This window comes from Bos grunniens, chromosome 5 (assembly GCF_055505025.1).
Source record: "Bos grunniens cultivar Pamir isolate PY7600 chromosome 5, Bosgru_T2T1.0, whole genome shotgun sequence".
Classification (NCBI taxonomy): Eukaryota; Metazoa; Chordata; class Mammalia; order Artiodactyla; family Bovidae; genus Bos; species Bos grunniens.
The window spans coordinates 76,732,202-76,755,052 of NC_141169.1; the positions used below are offsets into that span (position 1 = coordinate 76,732,202).

The 22,851-nt window shown below is 49.7% G+C and overlaps 1 protein-coding gene across 1 annotated transcript in view; it reads left to right on the forward strand.

Moving 5' to 3' along the window:
• Positions 1-13,875: 13,875 nt before the first annotated feature.
• The window catches only part of CYTH4 (cytohesin 4), a 30,854-nt gene continuing 21,878 nt past the window's right edge, over positions 13,876-22,851 (forward strand). Inside the window, exon 1 of the mRNA XM_086404015.1 lies at positions 13,876-13,979. Coding sequence (XP_086260141.1) covers positions 13,961-13,979 — 19 coding nt within the window. The 5' untranslated portion in view covers positions 13,876-13,960. The remainder of the gene's footprint in view (positions 13,980-22,851) is intronic.

The following is a 22,851-nucleotide window of genomic DNA, read 5'->3' on the forward strand; positions in this document are numbered from 1 at the left end:
GCCTTCCCTGACCTCTCTCCTGCAGGCCTTCTGCCTGTCTAACCTCATTCTCATCTCTGGGGCCCTCATCCAGCTTGGAACCTTTAGCACAGTGCCCCAAGGGGATCTGAGCTCAGTCCTATTCTCACTCCAAAGCCACCGTGACCTCATGCAGTTCCGTGACCCTGTGGTCATCTACATGGTGATGATGCCCAGACGCATACAGCAAGCTAGATCTTGCTGTGGAGTTCCAGATGTGTCAACCTACGATACTATGTCATGTATAAACACATATAATATACACGTACATTTGTAATATGTAAATACATACCACAAATACACATAACATAAAAATCACCGTCTTAACCGTCTTGAAGTGTACAGTTCCGTGGTATTAAATGCACTCATAATGTGCATCCAGCAACCACCCATAGCTCTTTTCACCTTGTAAAACTGAAACTCTGTCCCCATTAAACAGTGACTCCCCACCCCCTCCCCCAACCCCTAGCAACTGCTGTCCTACTTTCTGTCTCTATGATCTTTACTACTCAAAGGACCTCATATAAGTGGAATCATACAGTATTTGTCCCTTTGGGACTTTTTTCACTTAGCATAATGTCCTCAAGTTCCATGTTGCGTGGATGGAGCTTGCAGACATTCTTCATTTTGCAGAATTACTTCAAAAAATTCTTCATTTTGCAGAATTTCCTCTTCTTTAAGGCTGAATCATATTCCATCACGTGTATAGACCACATTTTGCTTATCCATGCAACCATCAATGGCTACTTGGGTTGCTTCCACATTTCAGCTATTGTGAATAATGCTGCCACAAATGTGGGTACATTTGAGGCTCTGTTTTCAATCCTTTGGGGTCTATACACAGAAGTGGAATTTCTGGATCAAATGGTAATTCCATTTTTAATTTCTTGAGGAACCACCCTGTCGTTTTCTACAGCAATTGTACCATTTTACGTTCCCACCAACAGTGCACAAGGGATCCAATTTCTCCACATCCTTACCGTCCTTACCTTACTTGTTTCCTGTTTGTCTGCTTTTGTAAAACAATAGTCATCCTAATGGATATAAGATTGTATCTCACTGTAGTTCTACATTTCTCTGATGATCAATGATGTTGAGCATCTTATTATGTGTTTATTGACCATTTGTATATCTTCTTTGGAAAAAATGTGTGTTCAAGTCATTTGCCCATTTTTTAATTGGGCTGTATGTTTATCTCTTGTTGAGTTTTAGAAGTTCTGTATATATTCTGTATACTAATCCCTTATCCTAAAGGAAATCAACCCTGAATATTCATCGGAAGGACTGATGCCGAAGCTGAAGTTCCAATACTTTGGCCACCTGATGCGAAGAGACAGCTCATTGGAAAAGACCCTGATGCTGGAAAAGATTGAAGGCAGGAGGAGAAGGGGACAACAGAGGATAAAATGGTTGGATGGCATCACTGATTCAAAGGACATGAGTTTGAGCAAACTCCAGGAGATGGTGAAGGACAGGGAAGGCTGGTGCGCTGCAGTATATGGGGTCACAGAATTGGACTTGACTTAGCAATAAACAAAAATAATCCTTTATTGGATATGTGATTTGCAAATATTTTCTCCCATTCCCTGGGTTGCATTTTTACTCTGTTGATAGTGTGTTTCTGCACTAATTTTTAAAATTTTCATGAACTCCAATTTATGTATTTCTTTCCTTTTGTCACCTGTGCTTTTGATGTCTTATCCAAGAAATCATTGCCAAATCCAATGCCATGAAAACTCTGTTCTATGTTTTCTTTAAAGAAGTTTCTTGTGTTACATCTTACATTTAGGCCTTTGGTCCATTTTGAGTTAATGTTTGTAGATGGTATTAGGTAAGGGACCAGCTTCATTCTCTTGCATGTGGATATCCAGTTTTCCCAGCACCTGTTGTTGAAAATCATACTTTTCTCTATTGAACGGTCTGGGCCTCTTTGTTGAAAATCATTTCTGTCTGTCTACTTTTAATCTGTTTTATCAAGTCCTTTTTTAAAAAAAGTATAACTGTCAGAGCAACCTTTCTAAACTGTAAATTAGAGGTAGTCTTGGCTCCCAGCTCTTCACATCTGGTTGTGTGATCCACGGGGGACTCAGCCTCACTCATCTATGAAACAAGATCACAATGGCTGTCTCAAAGGGATGTGGTGAGGAGCTCTGGAGACAAAAGACATGAACACCCTCTATGGTGTCTGGCACAAGGGAGGTTTCCTACCAAGGGTGGTTCCTTCCTGATCTATTATCAGTCTGGTAAGATAAGAAATATATGCTGTGTTCTGGCATGCAAAACCTCCCACAGTCTAGCGACCATTTTCCTTTGAAAGCTCATCTCCCCGGCCCCTACTAAAGCCACAAGCACAGATTCTCTCACCTAACAGCATGCGTTCCGACCTACAGATGCGCGTAGAGGTCACCTGCTCAGCCTCACCTCTGTGGTCCGCATATGCTCTTCCCACCACTCGATCCCCCTCCTTCTTCTGCCTTCTCTCCTCCAAGCCAGTTCACATAACCTCCCCTCTGGTCCCTTCACTGGTTATCCCCACTCAGAATCCATAATGACCTGCATACCTGTTCCAAGAACTCATCACGTGCCCATAGAACCATCAGGGGATGGACTGCCCCATCTGACTGGCTGTCCAGGGCTCGGCTGGACCTCACTCTGTCTTGAGCAGAGGCAGTGACATGAAAAGACAGATGTGGCCGTTGTGGGATCTCACATCCCTACCACTCACAGACCCTGGGACCCTGGACAATACACTTCACCCTGGGGACCTCAGTTTCTCCTCTGTAAAATGAGGATAATCATAACTATTTCACTGAACGTTTGTGAACATCGGAGATCAATGGATTGTTTAATGATGTATTCAAATATTACTGGAATGATTTTTAAATGTAAAACTCTATCAAATGGGACCTGTAGATGTTGAATGGACACCTAGGTCACCCAGGATGGGAAGCCAGGATGCAGATGCAGGCCATCTAAATGCAGAATGCAAGTTCTCAACCACCCTGGCAGATGGACAGGTGGTGAAGGGATGGAGGAAAGAACGGCTGGTGGATGATGGATGGAGGCCGGGAGGGTGGGCCAGTCACTGGATGGAGTCAAGAGGCCGCCTGTGAGGCTTTTCCAGCTGAAGTCCAGCCTTCCCCCACTTACCCCCACTATTCCCCAAAAGGGGCTGGACTAAGGTGAGACACTTTGAGGCAGTCATCTCTGGTGCAGAATCTAAAGGGAAGCCAAAGTCACTAATCAAGATAAATTAACCTTTAGGTGATAGCTTTGGAAATCAAGTGCCAAAAAGTCATGGTGAACAAAATATCAAAGTAATGTTAATTTTTTACCTTTGAAATAAAGATCAAATCTCACCCAGCAGTTGTATGACCTTGTCTGTCTCCCTTGGTCCTGGCCTTACCTACCACCCCAGCACCTCCTTACCCCTCACCCATCTCCCCCAAGACATCATTTCACTACCATCCCCATCCCCACCCTGAGCCAGCATGGAGAGTCAGGGAGGGAAGTGATGGAGAATGAAAGAGAAGGCAGGTTGGGGGCGACGCTGCCACGCTATTCCCAGCGCCCAGCCCTGGGCCCCACACAGACCCCTCAGAGGAGCTCCAGGCCATGGCTTCTCTGAGTGGTATCCCCTCAGCCACCACAGGGTGGAGCCCGTGGGCTGGTTTTGGTCTCAGAGGAACCAGAGGAAGAGGGAAGGGAAGAGGGTGGTCAGAACATTCTGGGTCACCCATGGCTGGGTGTTGGCTGCTTTTTGTGGATTCTTTCATGAAATTCCTCACACCTTCCCTCGAGGGAGGTGCTGACATGATCCTAGGTTTTAGAGAGAAGGAAAAAGAGGCCCAGGAAGGGAAAGTGGGCCATAGCTGGTGGGGATCTGGCCATGTCTGCCAGGCTCCAACCACTTACTGGGAGCCCAGAGCCCTTGAGCCTCGAAGAGCGCACTCTGGGTTGGTCCTGGGAGGGCAAACGGGCCCATTCTATAGAGTTGGAGACTGGGGCTGATGTGACTAAGGCCTTTAGCTCCTGTCACACAGCCAAGGGGGACAGAGGAAGCAAGGGAAGCTTGACTGCCTGGCATCATCCCATGCCTTCCACCCCCTGCCCAGAGTGACCCCCAGCCGTGAGGCCCCCTGTCCTGGCCTGCAGACCCAGGCCCAGAGAGAAAGTTCTAGCAGGTGGGGGTCAGAAGTCTTTGTCCGTCCCTACTCAGTGACGACTTTAGCCAATTCACATGCCCCATCGGTCCCAGGACCATCTCAGGGCCCTGTGGGCCTGGGGTCATGTGAAGAAACCAAACGGGGCCTCCTCACAGCCCTCCCAACAGCCTGGTGACCCGAACAGCAGGGTCTGAGGGGCAACCAAGGCAATTGGACAGGAGATAAAGAATAAAAAGCCTCACCACCATTTTTTCCTCTATAACCATAAAGGGCCTTTGAGCAGAACATTCTGGGATTTCAGGATTGCAGGCCCATTGCCATCACAAACTGATCTATATCACCATCCCTGGACATGAGTCTTATGGCCCAGCCTGGCCTAGGGGCCTAGCTTCCTGATGACCGAAGGTTCTGGTTACCAGAGCTGCCATGATCATATGGGGATGACCAACCTCAGAGAGAAATAATGGCTCTCATTTCATCCCAGGGCCCCATTGGGAGCATTACCATCTCTGAAACCACAGTTAGCAGATGGAGAAGAGTTGCCGGCTGGCCACCTGCCTTTTGGTTAGAAGGGACTTTACAGTTGTAAAACGTAGAAGGTCGGGGATCAAAAAGTCCTGAGAACAGATTTGGTCAAACCCTGACACCCACCCCAGCCATTTATTCATTCAACAAATTCTTAACATCACCATGTTCCTCAGGCTAATGAATTAGAACCAGCCTCTTAGAGTTTATGATCCAGCAATGAAAACAAATATTACTGTCCTGAAGGCAAAAGGGAGCCAACTAAAGGTTCTTAGGCAGAAGAGTGACGTGACCAGATTTATGTCTTAGAAAAATCAGTCTGAGTACTATGAGGGCAAAGGGTCAGGGTAAGGGTGGGGCGAGGCTTGAGGCCAAAGGACCTACTTGGCCTGTCACAAGAGGAAGGACAATGGTGGCCAGAATAGGGAGGTGGCAGCGAGGAGGCAGGACTCCTGAATAGGGAGTCCATGGCTCTGAGAGTCATTCCAGACACCAGGCTCTAGGGAACATTGATTGTCCAGGCAGGGAGGAGGGAAGAGAAGGGGTCAAAATTGACACTTGGGATCCCACCTGAGTGACTGGGGATGGAGTGGGAGCAGGAAAGCAGTGCTGCCCTTTGCTGAGCTGGAAAACATGCAAGGAGCCAGTTTTGAGACCCACTGAGCTGAGAAAGCACCCAAATGGAGCTGTCAAGTGGGAAACTGGAAATGTAGGTCAGGAGTCAGAACAGAGCAGAATGTTGGTGTGGGGGTGCAGCCCTTGAACGATAAAGAAAAGGTTGCTAGCCTGCTACATACCACTGTGCCCATGTCTGCAGGGCCCAATGTGTTGATTGGCGTGAGGAAGAGTGGCAGCTGGTGTTTTCCAAAGAGGGCACCACCAATCTCCCATCCACATACCTTCTCCCAGTGTGACCCTGTGACTGTGGTGGAAGTGACGCTGAGAGACTTCCAAGGCCAGCTCATAAAAGGCTCTTCCATGGGCCACACCCCTTGGCTCCCAAAGCTACTGGCTACCCTGGAACTGCCGTGTTGGAGGGGCCATGTGGAGAGGCCACAGAGAGCAAGAGAGAGATGCCAAGGAGTTCTAGATGTTCAAGCCCACAGACCTGTCACCAAACATGCAAGACACAGAGTCGCCAGATATCCCAGGACCAGTCTTGGCTGCCCCAGGTGATACCAACTGGGGTAGAGACCAGCTGTCCCCACTGAGCCCTGCCTACATTACAGATGTGTGAGCAAAATCAACGTCTTTTAGATCCACCAGGAAGTTTTGGAGTGATTTGTTTCATAGCAGAGCAGATTGGTGCTTCACAAATATGTATGGACAAACACTTCAGGACACGTGGAGAAAGAGAGCCTGCAGAGGAGACTATGAGATGGTCAGGAGGTCAGAAGGGATCAGAGAGTGTGAGTGAGCGGCCCAAAGATACACAGCAGGCTGGTGGCCAAAACTTTAAGTTTGGTCTCCCCTGACCACTACATTTGAGTAGTGGTTTTGCCTGAGATTTTTATTCCATCTTCTTCCCTTTCTTTCATGTTGAGAATCTATATCTCCCAGACTCCCATGTATACAAAAATCCAGGAATATGAAAGTAGAAAATCAGGTTCAGGAGAAAAGAAGAAGGCAAATATGGCAAATGATGCTAAAATTGAGCTTCAGATTTGCCTGAGTTTCCTGGCAGCTGGAGTAAAAAGGGAAACAGGGCAAGTTACTCAGTTCTCCTTACTGGAAAGGCGGAAACAGGTGAGTTCCTCGGTGAGTTGCATTTTCCTAACACCCTGCTAGAAGAAAGCTCTGTGTACTCTTGATGTAAGGACCACTGAGTGACATCATGCCTTCAACAGCAAACACAGAAGTGGTTTCCTTATTTCCTGTAATAACCACTTTGCTAAAGGCTGACCCCAGAGCTCTGAAGCCCGGAATATACGCTGACATCATTTCAGAGAGGAGGACAACGTCTCCCTTGCTGAGGTCTCAAGCATCTGAGCATATGTTGATTTCTACATTTTTATTTATTTTTGGCTATGCTGGGTCTTCACTGCTGCTTGAGGGATTTCTCTAGCTGCAGCAAGCAGCGGCTCCTCTCCAGTTGTGGTGTGCGGGCTTCTCATTGAGGTGAATTCTCTTGCTGCAGAGCACAGGCTCAGTAGATGCGGTGCACAGGCTTATTTCCCCCATGGCATGTGGGATCTTCCCAGACCAGTGATTGCAGAAAAGGGGACTGGGGGACCCTCGAGGACATGTGTAAACTGAACGTTTTATTAAAGCTCTATAATCAGACTTTTGAGAAAAAATAAGACTGTGGTAAACCGAGACTGACTCAAATTTACATACTGAAGTATTGGGTTTCCATCTTTTGAAGACTGACAGAAACTTATTTTTGAGGAGCGGCCTCCAAAATAAGAACTGATATCCCAGGGAGATGACCCAACCTCAACCAGAGTAACCCAAAAGTCAGAATCAAACTTCGGGCCGAATCCCTGCCTGCTGGTGGCGAACAGGGGGCGAGGTGGGGGTGAGGCATCTCTGAGCCAGTTTCCTAGTCTACAGAGCAGGGAGCTGAGGGGCCTAGGGGCCTCCTCTGGCCGCCCCCTCAGCTGCCCTCCACTCTGGTATATCCTCTCCTCCTTCCTGGGACCCTCTCCAGTCACAAACACCCGAGTCCCTAGCCTGGCTCAAGTAAAGTCACTCCCTTCTTTAAAGTGCCCTCCTCCTCCCACCAGCAAACCCTACTCTCACTCTTTCCTCTCCAACAACCCCGCACTGCCTCCACTTCCTCAGCTCCCCGGCCTGCTGCCCTTGCCTGGCTGCTTCCCACTCGAGCCACCCAGCCGTAATGCAATGGACACTCAGGGACCTTCGACTCTGCCGCCTGACTCTGCTGGGGACACCCTCATCTCAGGGTCTCTGACCACATCCAGGTTTCCTTCTGTCTCTCCAGCTGCTCCTCTTCCATCCCCATGGTGACCTCTCCCTCCAAGGCCCCACAGGCCAACACCTTGGTTCCTACTAACAGTCCCTCCCTGGCTGGGAGAGCCCATCAACTACCTAGATGCTGCAGATACCAGGGGCTCTGTTTACCAGGATCCCTGGCATTCCAGGTGCAAGCATGGGTCTGCCCTGGCCACAGGGGATGAACAGAGCCCTGGTGGGCACAGTCGAGTAAATATGAGATGCTTGGAGCTGCTGCAGCCATCTGGTGACCACAAGGGAGAGAGGACACGGGGATACAAGGCCTCTGGCTTGTCTCAGACCTCAGCCCCATCCCACCCCACGATGCAGCCACCCAGGCCCACTGGAGACCTTCTGCTTCTTTCCTGTCCCCACTCCAGTGAGCTTGGGAGGAGGGTTCACCTGGGTCACCTTCTGCATGTGCATTATACACACAGTGCCCTTGGTTTGTGCACGTGTGTGTTCCTGTGCCCAGCAGAAACTTCTGTCCCCAAACTGCTGCAGCCCAAAAGGAGAAATCAGAGAAAATTATGAAGGATTGGAAAGGGGAAGTGGGAGTCAGGGAACCGCCAAGTGGAGGGCAGAGGCCTAGGAAGAGGAAGAGGTTCAGGGGAGGCAGAGAGCTCAGGCAAAACCAGATCCAGGCCTGGATTCATCCCAAGCCCCACTCTCCATTTCACCTCAAGCCTCCAAGCCTTGGCTTGTGCTGTTTCTTCAACATCCTTCCTTCACCTTCTCTGAAGCACAGACTCTTGCTTGAACTTCCAGAGGATTCTTTCCTTCCATGTACACATACCAAGACTCCAGACCAGCATCCCTGCTCTGGGAAGCCCTCACTGAGTGGTGTGGCAGTGATTGGTCCAGGGATGGGCACGTGACCTAGGCCTAGCCAATCAAAGTCATTCCCTGAAAATCTTTTCAGGTACGTCCTCTTTCTGAACTCAAAGGTGACTTGATATGAACCTGGAGCTTTTGGTGGCCAGATCAGCTGCCCCATGGAAAAAACTCATGAGACAGAAACAGCTAAGACAGACAGAGAATGAGGGAAAGACAGAGAGAGAACAAGGATATTTTGAATTTCTGGCCCAAAGCCAATCACATCCCTGACTCTCCAGGAACTGAGTCAGTATATTCCAGTTGAATCCAGACTGAGTTATGCTTACTTACAAACAAAAGATGCTTGAATTCTGCATTATCCTCACTCTTTTTAATGACTCACACTGACCCATCATCTGGGCACAAAATAATGTATTAAGCGTTTAGTCCCTGATTTGCATTTTGACTCATCCCCAATTCCCTGATTATCAGTGATACTGGGAGGAGCCTCTGTGAGCTCACTCACCCATTTCCACATATGTGCAGTTATCTCACTAGAGCCACTTTCTAGATGTGACCTTGAATATGAAAGTGTGCTTCACTGCCCATACACCTATCCATCCAACCCTGTCTTTGGCTGAGCCATGGACCCTCCCACAAGTCTAGGTTCCTCTGTCCCTCTGTCCTACAGGCTCCCAGGAAGTCTTGTGGTCAAACCTAGATGAGGAGTGATAGGTCTGGTGGAAATCAGGCTTGTTTGGTGAGCCCATGGACTTCGAGAGCCCTGCTTGCTGCTCAGGTCTCACAGGGCAGACCCCTGGCAGCCCCCAAATGCAGGACTACCCCACCCACCAGACCAATGCTATCTCCAGCTACGAGTCATGAGAAAAATGAGAAGTCAGAGAAAATTGTGCAGGGGAGGGACTTCAGAGATGACTCATCCCAGATACTCACCCTACCCACTGCATCCCACCTAGTCCAGCTGACTTAACCATGTGCCCCATGAAGGCCAAGATTTTTGTCATGTGCCAGTGCCAAAAACAGCACAACACATAGCAAGTCTTTGATAAACACCAACTGAATGAGTGGACAAATGGATGGATGGGTGGGTGGGTGGATGGTGGATGGATAGATGGTGGGTGGATGATTGGATGGATGGGTGGGTAGATGAATGAATGGATGGATGGATGGATGGATGGATGGATATATGGATGGATGGATGGAGGGTGGGTAGATGGGTGTGTAGGTGGGTGGATGGATGGGTGGGTGGCTGGCTGGCTGGATGGGTGGTTGGATGGTGCATCAGTGGGAGGATAGAACACTCTAACTGTACAGCATAAAGGGTTTCAAGGGCAGGTTCTGCCCCTTCCTCAGTCTAAGTCCCCTCCCTCTTCAGGTCTCAGTTACCTTATATGTAAAATGAGGTCATTGAATTAAACCACCTCTAAGCTCCTTCCAGGTCTCTTTCCCTGAGCCAACTGTGTTCAAATGAGGAATTCTGAGTGTTGTGGCAAACAAAGGTGTTATCCACATAGTTTTGCTACAGTTTGATTCAAGTGCTTTTTGTCTCTCCCTTAAGGTGTGGACAGGCTGCTGAATTTCTTTCTAAATGTTCAAAATGATGCTCGCATAAATTCAGAGTGGCAGTGAAGTCAGCACAGGGCTTGAATCTGAGTTTTGCCTCTTCCTGGCTGCATGACCTTGGACAATTAACTTAACCTCTCTGAGCTCAGTTTCCCCCTGTATAAAACAGGGATTGTATCACACTTCAGTGAGTTGTAAAAAGGATTAAATGAGGTGATGTGCACTTGGCACATCGCCTGACAGGTAGTGAGCCTTCTAGAAATGGTTGTGGTGGTTGTTTGGGGATTGTTGTGTGTTGTCCCATAACCAACTATGAACCTTCACCTAGTGTACATGAAGGAAACAGAGACTCCTAACATCAGGTCAGAAAGAGCTTCAGGAACAGCCCTTTAAGGGAAGCCCTTCTCATCCTCACTCTTCTTCCTAATCTCATATTCAAGCATAACAGCTAGAGATCATGCAGCCACTTTGGACCATGAGGAAACCCCAAGGACAGAAGCAGTAAGTTAGAAGGAGCCTGCATCACTGATTACCAGGCCTCCATGAGGGTAGTCCTGTATTACCTACCTTGGGCTTCTTTCTTGTAAGAGATATATACCGCTGCTGCTGCTGCTGCTGCTAAGTTGCTTCAGTCGTGTCTGACTCTGTGAGACTCCAGAGATGGCAGCCCACCAGGCTCCCCCATCCCTGGGATTCTCCAGGCAAGAACACTGGAGTGGGTTGCCACTTCCTTCTCCAATGCATGAAAGTGAAAAGTGAAAGTGAAGTCGCTCAGTCGTGTCTGACTCTTAGCAGCCCCATGGACTGCAGCCCACCAGGCTCCTCCATCCACAGGATTTTCCAGGCAAGAGTACTGGAGTGGGGTGCCATTGCTATACCTCTAGTTTCTTTAAACCATTGTTATTTGGGTTTTCTGTTTCATGTAAACAAACTTAGTCTTATCTGTCCCCACTTTGCCGATGACTAAAAACAAGGCTCAAAACAAGGGAGAAGTTCACACAAGTGGCAGATGTTGAGTCAGGATTTGAGTCCATGTCTCCATAGCTCCCCTACTCTTGGCTCTACCAAACCCTTTGCCACTCATAGTAAGAGTACCTGAGATGCAAGAGACGTGGGTTCAATCCCTGTGTCAGGAAGATCCCTTGGAGTAGGAAATGGCACCCCACTCCAGTACTCCAGCCTGGGAAATGCCATGGACTGAGGAGCCTGAGAGTCAGACATGACTGAGCGACTGAGCACACACACTCCACCATTTCCCCTTTTGTAGCCATATGTTTGTTTTCTGTGTCTATGAGTCTTCTTCTGTTTTGTAAATGAGTCCATTTGTAGCAATTTTTTTAGATTCTACATATAAGTGATTGCATATGGCATTAGTCTTTCTCTGACTTACTCCATTTAGTATGATAATCTCTAGGTCCATCCATGTTGCTATAAATGGCATTATTTCATCCTTTTTTATGGCTGAGTAATATTCCTCTGTGTGTGTGTGTGTATGTGTGTGTGTGTGTGTGTGTATCACATCTTCTTTATCCATTCATCTGTTGATGGACACTTGTATTGTTTCGATACCTTAACTACTGTAATAATACAAGCAGGTCTTTTAAAGGATAACATTTTCAGCCCCATTGTTAACACTTTTCTGCGCAGAGAACGGTACCTTTCTCCCCATTTCTCTTTTTGAAGTGACCCAGGAAATTTTTTTTTGTGCCTGAGGCCCAGATTTGTTGAGAAAGTTCTAGTTTACCATGAATATAAATTCAAAAAGTTTTCTGAGAGACAACCTTGAGTTAGGCAAGAACCAGTGGGCAAGGGGTTATAGCATGGGGGCAGCTTTGAAGAGTCCTGAGAGTTCTAGACCAGTAGTGAAAAGGCCCAGCCACTGGTCCTGAGCTGGCCACTCACTCAAATTCCAACTTGGTCAAGCATCTCCCAGAAAGGAGCCCCAGCTTTCTCTTTTCCGCATGTCTCCATCCTCAACAGGCCACCCAGGGTAGCTGGGCCACAAGGTTTCTTAAAACCTTGCCTCGAAAATCATGTAACATCACTTTTGCCACATTCTAGTGGTTGAAGAAAGACATAGCCCAGCCTAGATTCGAGGGGAAGAGAAGCAGACACCGCCTCCTAATGGGAAGAACGGCAGTGTCACAATGCAAAGGGGTGTAGAGACAGCAAATGGTGGAAATCTTAGCCAGCTTTCACGTCAACCAGGCCGTCTCAACTGTGTGCCCTTCACTCATCCATTCACTCATCCATCCATCCATTCATTGTATCCATGACCACCTACTAGGCTCCCAGCATTTCCCAGACATGGAATACAGAGGGGACCTTGTTGTCATGGGGCCTCAAGACTGATGGGGAAACAGATAAGTAAGCCAACATGTGCCACAAAGTTACAAGGAATGAGTGTTTATAGATCTTTATTTACACCGTAATTTTTTCTGATAAAGGATTGAATCAGCCTGCCCAAAAAGGCACATGCAATAAAATTATGCATTTTAACCCCTAAAGAAAACTGAAACCAAAGGGAGAAAGAAGATAGTGTTTACTGAATAGCCAAGCACCTCACACATATTCTCTCCCTCCATCTTTTTCACAAGCTGAGGAGAGGATTAGTATACCCCTTTTATAGTTAGGTAAACCGAGGTTCCCACCCAAGACGAGCAGGTCATGGTGGAGAGGTCTGACAGAATGTGGTCCACTGGAGAAGGGAATGGCAAACCACTTCAGTATTCTTGCCTTGAGAACCCCATGAACAGTATGAAAAGGCAAAATGATAGGATACTGAAAGAGGAACTCCCCAGGTCAGTAGGTGCCCAATATGCTACTGGAGATCAGTGGAGACGATGGATATGAGTTTGAGTGAACTCCGGGAGTTGGTGATGGACAGGGAGGCTTGGCATGCTGCGATCGTGGGGTTGCAAAGAGTTGGACACGACTGAGCAACTGAACTGAACTGAAACTGAGGTTCATGGTAGATAAATGACTCACTCAAGTTCACAAGGGTCCTGAATGGCAGGGCTAAGTCTCACTGCTGAGTCTGGCCTCAAAGTCTGCGTGCGACAACAGAACAGCTGTAAAAGAGCTTTGGATTTGGTGGAGCTTCCTAGTAGCCTGGGGGAAAAGGGAAACTGAACATATTGCCCAGTGGATAACTAGAGGAGAAAAAACTAGGTATTTCATTGAGGGGAAGCAAAGCCCTGCTTAGCATTGAATTAATTTTTCTTTGCTCAAGAAAGAGTTGGTGAAAGAGAGTTTATGGGGTGGAATTAATGGGGCTCAGCTTGGACCATCTAAGTTGGATGATCCTTTAAAAAAAAAATGTATATATTTGGCTGTGCTAGGTCTTAGTTGCTGCTCACAGAATCTTTGTTCTTCATTGGAGCATGCAGAATCTTTAGTTGCAGCATGTGGGATCTAGTTCCCTGGCCAGGGATTGAACCCGGGCCCCCTGCATTGGGAGTGTGGAATCTTAGCCACTGGACCACCAGGGAAACCCCCTGAATGGCCCCTAAGTTTATAGGCAGGGAGGTTCTGTTCTCCAGTAATCATCTTCGTCTGTGTGTGTGTGTGTTTCTCTGTGTCACTGTCTTTCTCTTTTTACCCACCCTCTCATCCCTCTTTCTGTCTCCTTTGCCTCTATTCCTCCCTTGCCTACACTCGAAATGCAAAGAATCCCCACCACTCAAACTCCGCTGGTTTTAGGAAGTGCTACTACGTCAAGAGGCTGCGCACTAGACCCCAGCAAGACAGGACTTCCTCCCCAGGCTGTGCTGGGCGGAGCAAACGGGAAGGGGCCTGGTGTGTCTGAGGTGACACATCCCTGCCTGAGCAGCCCGAGTGGCAGCGGGGTCAGCGGGCTGCAGGAGTGCAGGCCACTCTCCCCCGGGGGCTTCAGAATGGACTTGTGCCACCCAGGTAAGCACCTGGGCTGACCTGTCTGGGCCTCAGTTTCCTATTCTGTAGAATGGGGGTAATAGTGCCTGCCTTACAGGAAGCAGCATGTATAAATAGATATAACACAGGTGGGACATGCAGAAACAGGCGACAGACGTTGATGAGCTCAGGCTAGGTGCCAAGCTGTGTTGCAAGTACTGGGAGTCCAGCAAACAAAGCAGGCATGGCCCCTGCCCTAATGAGCTTACACTCCAGAGAAGGAGACAGACAGTAAATATATGAATGTGCTATCAGATGGTGAGAAGCAGGATGAAGAACAGTAAAGTGAGATAAGGAAGATGGGAGAGAGTGGCCAAGAAGGCCTCAAGAGGGGACACTGTTTGAGCAGAGACTTGTAGCAGAGAAAGGAGTGATCCATGTGGGTTTCTGGGAAAAGAACTTTCCAGGCAAAGGAATCGTCAGTGCAAAGGCCCTGAGGTGGGATTGAGAAAGGTGGTTTGTGCTGAAGATGATGATGTTGCTGAGGAGGATAACTGTCTGGGTGACATAATAACCCTGCAGCCCGTTTGGCCTCTGGTGGGTGACGATGGCCTTTGGGGAGGCTAAGGACACCAGCTTTGCCAGGGAAGGGACTGGCAGGGGATGAGCAGCAGGGGCTGTGGCTGAGAGTCTGCCTGGTAAGCAGGCAAGGAGGCTGGGCAGCTGGGATGAGAGCAGGACCAGGCTGTGTTGTGTTGTGTATCTGTGATGCAGAAAGGACTGGGACTAAGCCTCTGTGCCCTGCATCTCAGAATGTTCCAGCATGGCCTGGAACTCCAGAAGACATAGGCTGCCTGGAGCTGTCCATTTCCCCAGGTCCAGATGACATGAACCCTGTTAGCAACAGAACCCTTTCTTCAAACAAAACTTAAGACAGAGCATTCTGACCCCACCCACTGGGACTCCCCTTGCCCCAAGGGTTCTGGGGAACACAGTTAGAGAACCACTGATCTGTTTCAACCGCCCTCATTTACTTGTGTGCTCAGTTGCTAAGTCATGTCTGAGTCTTTTGTGACCCCATGGACTGTAGTCCGCCAGGCTCCTCTCTGTCAATGGGATTTTCCCAGGCAAGAATACTGGAGTGGGCTATCATTTCCTCCTCCAGGGGATCTTCCAACCCAGGGATTGAACCCATGTCTCCTGAGTCTCCTGCATTGGCAGGCGGGTTCTTTACCCCTGAGCCACCTGGGAAGCCCTCATTTAGAAATGGAACAAAAGGAGGGACACAGTCTTGCTGAGGTGACTCCACACCCCCTGGCTGCCTGTTCAGCACTCTCACCACAACCGCTGTGCTTCTCCTGGGGGCTTTTGGGGCCAGGTGGCAACTAGGGGGGCAAGAGGAGCCCCAGGATAAGCAGTGCCAGGCTCAAGGTCACTCAGCAAGGGTGACAGGAGACAGTGAAGTAATTCCCGCCCCCCAACTACCTGTCTTTGCACCTTTATTCTTGGGGTCTTCAGATACAAAAATCTTTAGGATGGTTTGTCCCCACCATGCAAGGAGGTTGTCCTCAGGAGACTGAAGCTCACAGAGGTGAACTGGAGGACAGGATGGAATTGCCCAAAGTCAGGCAGCCAATAAGTGGCAGAATAGGGACAAGATCTGAGAGGAGCGAGAGCCCCAGTTTAGCCTGGGCTGTGGAGGAGGTGCGGGAGGGGTGGGGCCTCCCAGGGAGGCCAAGGGGTGAGTCTCTGCTTCAGGCTGGTCCCGGGAGGACAGGGATCCAGCGGAGTCACTGCAGGCAGTCTCTTGGGAGATCTGAGGATTCCATTGATCAGTTCGCCTATTCATTCATTCATACAATAAGCAGTCCTCTGGTGTGCAGGTCCTGGGCTGTGCGATGCTGGAGACAGCAATGACCAGGCCACAAGCCCAGCCCTGAGGGAGCTGCTGGTCTGGGATGTGGGGCAGGGGAAGAAAAAATCCTGCAGGACAGTGACCCAGGGCAGATGTGCAGAGGGGCACAGACCTGCAGCCTGGGAGGGAGACACTTTCCACCCAGGGCAAGGGAGATCTGGGAGGACTTCCTGGAGAAAATGAAGGGAAGGAAGGTCATTTCTCTGCTACCCAAACTGGGTCTTTATTGGAGCTCCTTCACAACGTGGTGACTTTCCCTCTCTGAGCTCAGGTGTGTCATTTCTAATTGGGCACCGTCATCCCAGCAAGACCTAGGAAAGCGACCTGATTCAGGTCCCACCTCTGCACCAACCTGCCAGTGGTCACAATGGGCCTCTTCCTTCTGTGGGTTTCAGTTTCCTCACTTGTACAATGGACGGGATGGTGGTGAAGGGGCTGCCTCCCTACCTCCAGCTGTGGGTGTCTGATACCCGCAGGTCCCCTCCCCCGGGTCTGCTGAAACGCTGAGCGGTCTGGGCAACAAAGCCCCGGTGTGACCAAAGGCAGCCGTGGGGCTGGTGCAGCAAGACTGCAGGTTAAAAATAGAGGCAGCTGGGCTGGGGGAGGAAGCCACACGATGCGATGGGCGCACAGGGCCTGGGGGGCTGGGGCGAGTGTAGCTAGTTGGCCGCCCCCCACCCCAGGTCCCCTTGCTGGATTCTGAGGAGCCTCTGCCTTCAAGGCCCCTGGATCGCACCCCCTCCTGCCCTAGAAAGGGGAAGCTGGTCCAGCTGTCCTGGAAGTGGGGCTATGAGCAGATTTCTAAAAATATGCTGGGAAAGAGGAAGGACAAAGGGGAAGTAGAGAGGAGCTGGGGAGCTGGCTGGGGCGGCACCTGGGCACACTCAGCCGGCCTGGGCCTGGGGCGCAAGAGGTGGGGCGGGGGTAGGGTGAACAGCCCAGCTTGATGAGGGGGAGTCATTGGCGAAGGCGGCCTTCCAGAGGTGTGGATTTACAGCCCAGTGAGGAGTAAACAGATCTCATGGCAGCGGCAGTTGTTACTAATATTTTAATATTCTTGTATTTTTTATCATTATTATCACTATTTTTATTATTGTTAAAAATCCATCTCCCACGAGCCGCACCAGTGCCTGAAACTTCATCATCACTTGAATTGGAATCAGCAGTGACCCCTCTCAGGCCGTGCCCTTGTCACCGTCTCTGAACCTCAGTGCCCTCAGCTCTGAAATGGGGAGAAATCCCCAGTTTTAAGCAAACAGGTGAAGGGTCGGAAGGCCCCTGTCCACCACGTGAGGAGAGCAGCAGGTTTGGGGCCGTCAGCACTGTTTCGGGGTTGGAGGAGGGTTAGATGTACTTGGCCAGCTGCCAGCTGTTTGGGTCAGGACCTGACAGAAGGGGACAGTGGCCTGAGAGGGTTCAGGAACACACCTGCCAAACCATGAAAGGAGCTACATGAATAAAAAGGCAGGACTTCCTGGCGGTCCAGTAGTTAAGACTCTGCACTTCCAAAGCAGGGAGCACGGGTTCGATCCCTGGTTGGGGAACTGAGATCCCACTTTTTGGCCACGTGGCCAAAAAGTTTAAATCATTAAAATAAAATTGAGCCTTAAAAGAAAAAAATTTTTAATAAATAACCTCTCACTACCCCTTTGTCATTCCACTCTCCCAGGTAGAAAAAAAATAGCACTTTCCCCAGCTCTATGATGTTGGCCTCGTTTTATTTTTTTACCCCAAAAGAGAAGGGGGCTCAGACTGTGGACATCACCCTGCACCTTGTCTTCATCCTCCTTGGTGGTCAGCAGTTCTGGGTAGAAGATCCACACTTAGCATCTTGTGGGGGTTTTGACGATCTGTACAGAGATACCTGGCTGCAGAAGATGGGTGTCAAGATGGGTATCAAAGCTGTGGCCTCAGAGCCCCAGATGGGCCAGGGTGTGAGCCACAACTCTGCCACCTTCCAGCTGTGTCCCCTTGGGCACGTCACTTTACCTCTCTGAGCCCCTGGTGCCTCATCTATAGAATGAGATTTAGAAATACCTGACTCCAGAGTCGGGGTCAGGATCAAACAAGATAGTGGATGGCAAGAGCCTGGAGTGCCCAGGGCCTGCAACACAGTAGGTGCTCAACCAGCATGTCTTTCCTTTGCCAGCAGCTTGGCTTGTTCATGGAGCAAGATCCCAGATTTGCTGCAGGGATAGAGGGGGTTGGTGGTGCACAGATGGAGCACAGGAGGGCCCCAGAAGAGATGGAGAGAATGAGTAGGCACTGCTAGGCAGGGAGGAGAAGGAAGGGCATTCCTGACCCAAGGAACAGAATGTGCAAAGGCCTGTGGAGGGAAAGAGCAGCCAGGAGGCCCTCAGGCCAAGGGCAGGGGTGGGTGCAGTGTGAGATGAGCATCGGCCAGGTAAAACTTGGGGTCTTCTTTGTAATATTGATTGTTTGGCTATGCCAGATATTAGTTGCTGCATGAGGGATGTTCAGCTGCAGCATGCGAACGCTTCATTGCAGCATATGGGATCTAGTTCCCTGACCAGGGATCAAACCTGGGCCCCCTGCATTGGGAGTGCGGAGTCTTAGCCACTGGACAATGGGGACATCATGGGAGACTGGATGGGAGGGACAGAGTGGAGGCAGGGAGGCTTCAGGAGGCTCTGAGTTATCTGGAGAGAGTAGCCCAGGGTCTGGGTGAGGATGGAGGCTGTGGAAACAGAAAGAAGATAAACAGGGCTTGGTGATGAAGGAGACACAAGGCTGAGAGTGAGGTATGTGTCAAGGTGCCTCCTGGGGTTCTGGCCAGGGTATCTGAGGGGCCATTCCCACAGCTTCAGAACTCAGGAAGAAGGCCAGGTTGAGGGGACATTCTAGGAGTTCTGCTTCAGTTGCAGTGACAAACGAGCTGATGGTCAGGACACAAGAGGGGTGGAAGGGTCTGAAGCTCAGGGCAAAGAGTTGGAGCTGAGGGTCTGGGTGTGATTCCTTGGCCCAGAAGGAGAGGGGGTAATAATGAGACCCCACAGGAAGGGAGGAGACGTCAGCCTGGGCCCCAGACATGGGATCTCCTTGGTTCATCCTTGACCATCTACCTTGGGGAGCATCCGCAGAAACATGGAATTCCTACCTGGCTTCTATCCAACAAGCAGCCAGTCGGGAATTTACTTGGCCTCCACCAGCAGGTATACCCTAGGCGAGAAATGGGCCTTCAGGATAAACCCCTGCCAACGGGAAAACAATGAAAAGCAAACAAACACAAAAGTTTGATCTTTCACTCCAAAGTCAACTAGAAGTGACTGGGTTTTTCCACTGTGGAATTCAGCCTCCCTCCACTCCTGACAGAGGAGTTCCAGGTCCCAGTCTCTAGCACCGCCTCCCCTGCTATGGCGCTGCTCCAGTCCCCGTGAAGATGGCCCCTCACTCTGTCCATCCCTGCATGTTTCCAAAGGCATGCAGAATCTACTTCTCCTGGGATGGAGGCTTAGGTGTGGGAAAACTAGGGTTCTGATGCCAGCACTGCCACTTCCTGGCTGTGTGACCCAGAGCAAGTCACTTCACCTCTCTGAGTCTCAGTGTCTTAAACTGAGAAAGATCCATTTAGAGGTTAATGAGACGCTTACTTTGTCCCTTGGTATAAGTGCTACCTCCTCTCACCTCCACTTCACTCCCACTTGGAAACCAGGATCTCTAGACCTCATAGTTGCAGGGAGAGAAAGGAAAACTCCCAAGTGGGTCACTAGAAGGATGGTACCACTCCTGGTTCCTGAATCCCAGTAGATTACCTCCTGGAAACAAAGCACCATCTAATGGTCATTGATTTAAGGTGTGTAGTACATCTTCAAGGATGGTGCCCCATCCGAGCAGTTTAACACCTGCAACTGACAGCTCAGCTGCATCTTCAACAGGCTGCTCTGTCGCTCCATCAGGCCAGCATCTTCCAGTGGTAAAATGCGTGAGAGCACCATTGAGTCCTTAGGCCTCATGCTCCTCCCACGCCTTCTTCAGTGTAAAGAGGGCGCCTTAGTCCAGTGGAATGTTTTGCTGTATTCTGGGTCAGCAGATTGAGTCCCTGGATAGTGGTGCTGGCCCAGGCTCTGTGGGCAGGAAAAGCCACCATAAGCAGAATGAGGGATCCAGTGTAATAGATTTGCTGCCAAGTTGCTGGCTGCTCTTGTCGAAAAACAGTGGGTCTCTGTTGCTGGCAGGTCTGATGTGGAGTAGTGGCAGTAGCCTGGGGACCCTGGATGAGTGGGTCCCCACAGAGCCTCCAAAGGGGTCACATGGCTGCTTCATCATGCACCATGCAGCACTGGGCTAGCCAGGCAGAGACTGGCTGATGTCAACTGGTTGAGTCATTCTCTCTGCCTGGTGATTTAGTGACTCTCCTGTGGTGGCTGTTTCCTGGGGAACATCAGTGTGTTTACAAAAATCTTCACACTCTGCACACTGCCATAGGGCCACCCACTTGCCTCTTCCCCAGGCCTTTTTGTTCTCAGTCTTCTTTCTTTCTGACCAGTCAAGGCACCTTCTTCTACTCATGAATGCAGGTATATTCTCACTTCACACTGCTTCTCTTTCCACATGAAATAAATGCCTTTCCCAAAGCTCTGCCTACTGGAAGGACTTCTCGCCATTGTCCTTCCTGAACACCTTGAGCAGGGTTGTAGTTCAGTAGCTATTCAGTTTTACTTGTAACCAAACCCTGAGCCATCCATCCCAGAACAAAGTGCAGCGTTTTTCTCCTTTGTCATCAGGTCACAAGGGACCCATCCGTGAAGACATACTATGAGCTGAAGGACCTGGTGTAACAGCAGTGGATGACATGGGGGTCTGGGTCATCTGTCCCTGGGGCTTCCTGGATCCTTCTGTCTCTAAGGATTGCTGTTGCGCTCACTTGACTTTATCACTTGGTGGGTCAGACAGACTCATCTTGGCTGCTTGATGAGGGGGTCATTACCATATATACTTGATACAATGTTGCAGAAGCCTTCCTTCTCTGGGCTTGGCCTCTCCTTCAGTCAATAGGGCTTGGGTCTAAAAACTGGCTTGGTCCACAAACCAGGCAAGGGGCCTTGACTTTTTATATAGTGCCTGCCCAATGGGAGCAGTGTATCCTTGGGTGAGGCAGCTCCACTTGGGCTGAGGTAATTTCTGAGGACAGACTCAGCTGTGAGTCCTCAGCAGGTTACACACGCCCACAGCCGCCACTGAGCGGGTGGGTGCCTTGGTCCTGCAAGGGAGAGCTAGGAGGCACAACGTGGCACCCATCATATGTGTGTTGTGCCCTTACCATATGTCACATACTCACAGAGTGTTTGGCAAAAGTCAGCATTTTTAATCCTGACGACCACCCTCTAGGTTATGGTTCATGTTTCAGAGACAAGAACACTGTATTAGTTGTTTCATGTTTGGCTGATGTAACAAAAAGGCTCAGAATAACAGAGAGTGAGACATCCTCAAAACTTATCTCTCTCATTGAAAAATGACTCTTCTCCATATGGATGCCTGGAGCCCAGACTCCTTCTAGCCCGATGCCCTGCCATCTTAATACCCAGCTGACATCTCAAAGTCCAAGATAGCTGCTCAGTCGACAGCAGGAGGACGTAGGGAAAGGGACCCCTTGATAGTCTCTCTGCTTTTATTTGGAAGAGATCATGTCTGTATTTGCAAAACCTTTAAGAAATGTGATCAGGCGCTTCCTGAAGCTAAGCCTTGAGAGTCGAGAGAATTTGGATGAGCAGACGAGAAGAGGCATCCTAGGGTGGAGGAGCTATAGAGGCCAAGGTGGGAAAGTAAGACTGTTAGGCCATTTGAGGGCAGGCTGCACTGGTGGGCTCTTGTTGAGAATGGCGGGGAACAAGGCTGGCTGGAGAGGCCTGGGAGACTGTGGAGGCCCCAGGACCAAGATGAGAACTTTCTCCTCTAAGGAATCAAGATTCCATGGAGATTTTGACCAGGAGAGTGTTATGGGACAGGAAGCACAGCAGGGTGAATAGCGATGGGTCAGCTGACCCAGGTGGGGAAACGGTCACAGTGCCTCGCACAGGACACTGGCACACTCGCGTCTCCTTTCGTTCATTTCCAGGTGAATTGTAGTCATCCCAACCCAAGTCCCACCCTGGCAGCAACTTGCCCCTTTGGAACCCTGGCCAGCCCATCTCACCTCTCTGAGCTTGACTGAAATGTCCCCCCAAATCCAGTTTCCTCATCTTTATAGTAAGGATATCAGGGCCACCCTACTAAAGGCTCATTACCTCGCCTCTCTTGAAGGTAGCTGTGGCCATGTGACAACAGGTGGCCAACGGGATGTCAGGGTAAATGATTGCCACTTCCTGGTCACACAAATATATGAATAGATGAGAGATACATGATCCAATGAAGAAATAAAGTTACAGCGAAGGATGAATGCCTCTGGCAAGTATGGCACTGAGTACTTGCTATGTCAGCCTCTTTCTAGGTGCTGTGTGTGTGTGTGCTCAGTCATGTCCAATGTTTTGCGGCCCAATGGACTGTAGCCCACCAGATTCCTCTGCCTGTGGAATGTTCCAGGCAGGACTGGAGTAGGGTGTCATTTCCTCCTCCAAGGGACCTTTCCAACCTGGGAATCGAAACCTCATCTCCTGCATTGGCTGGTGGACTCTTTCCTTTTATTTTTTTAATGTATTTATTTTTTGGCTCCGCTGAGCCTTGGTTGCTGTGCAGGCTTTTCACTGGTTGTGGTGAGCGGGGCTGCTCTCTAGCGGTGGGGCTCAGGCTCCTCACCGCGGTGACGTCTCTTATTGTGGAAGGGTACAGGCTCAATAGTTGTGACACACAGACCTAGTTGTTCCGTGGCATGTGAGATCTTCCCAGATCAAGGATTGAACGTATGTCTCCTGCAATGGCAAGTGGATTCTTTGTCACTAGCGCCACCTAGGAAGCCCCTTACTTGGTGCTGAGGATATAGCAATAGCAAAATTATTGAAGCGCCTGTTCTCATGGGGTTGAGTGGAATGAGTAGAACACAAA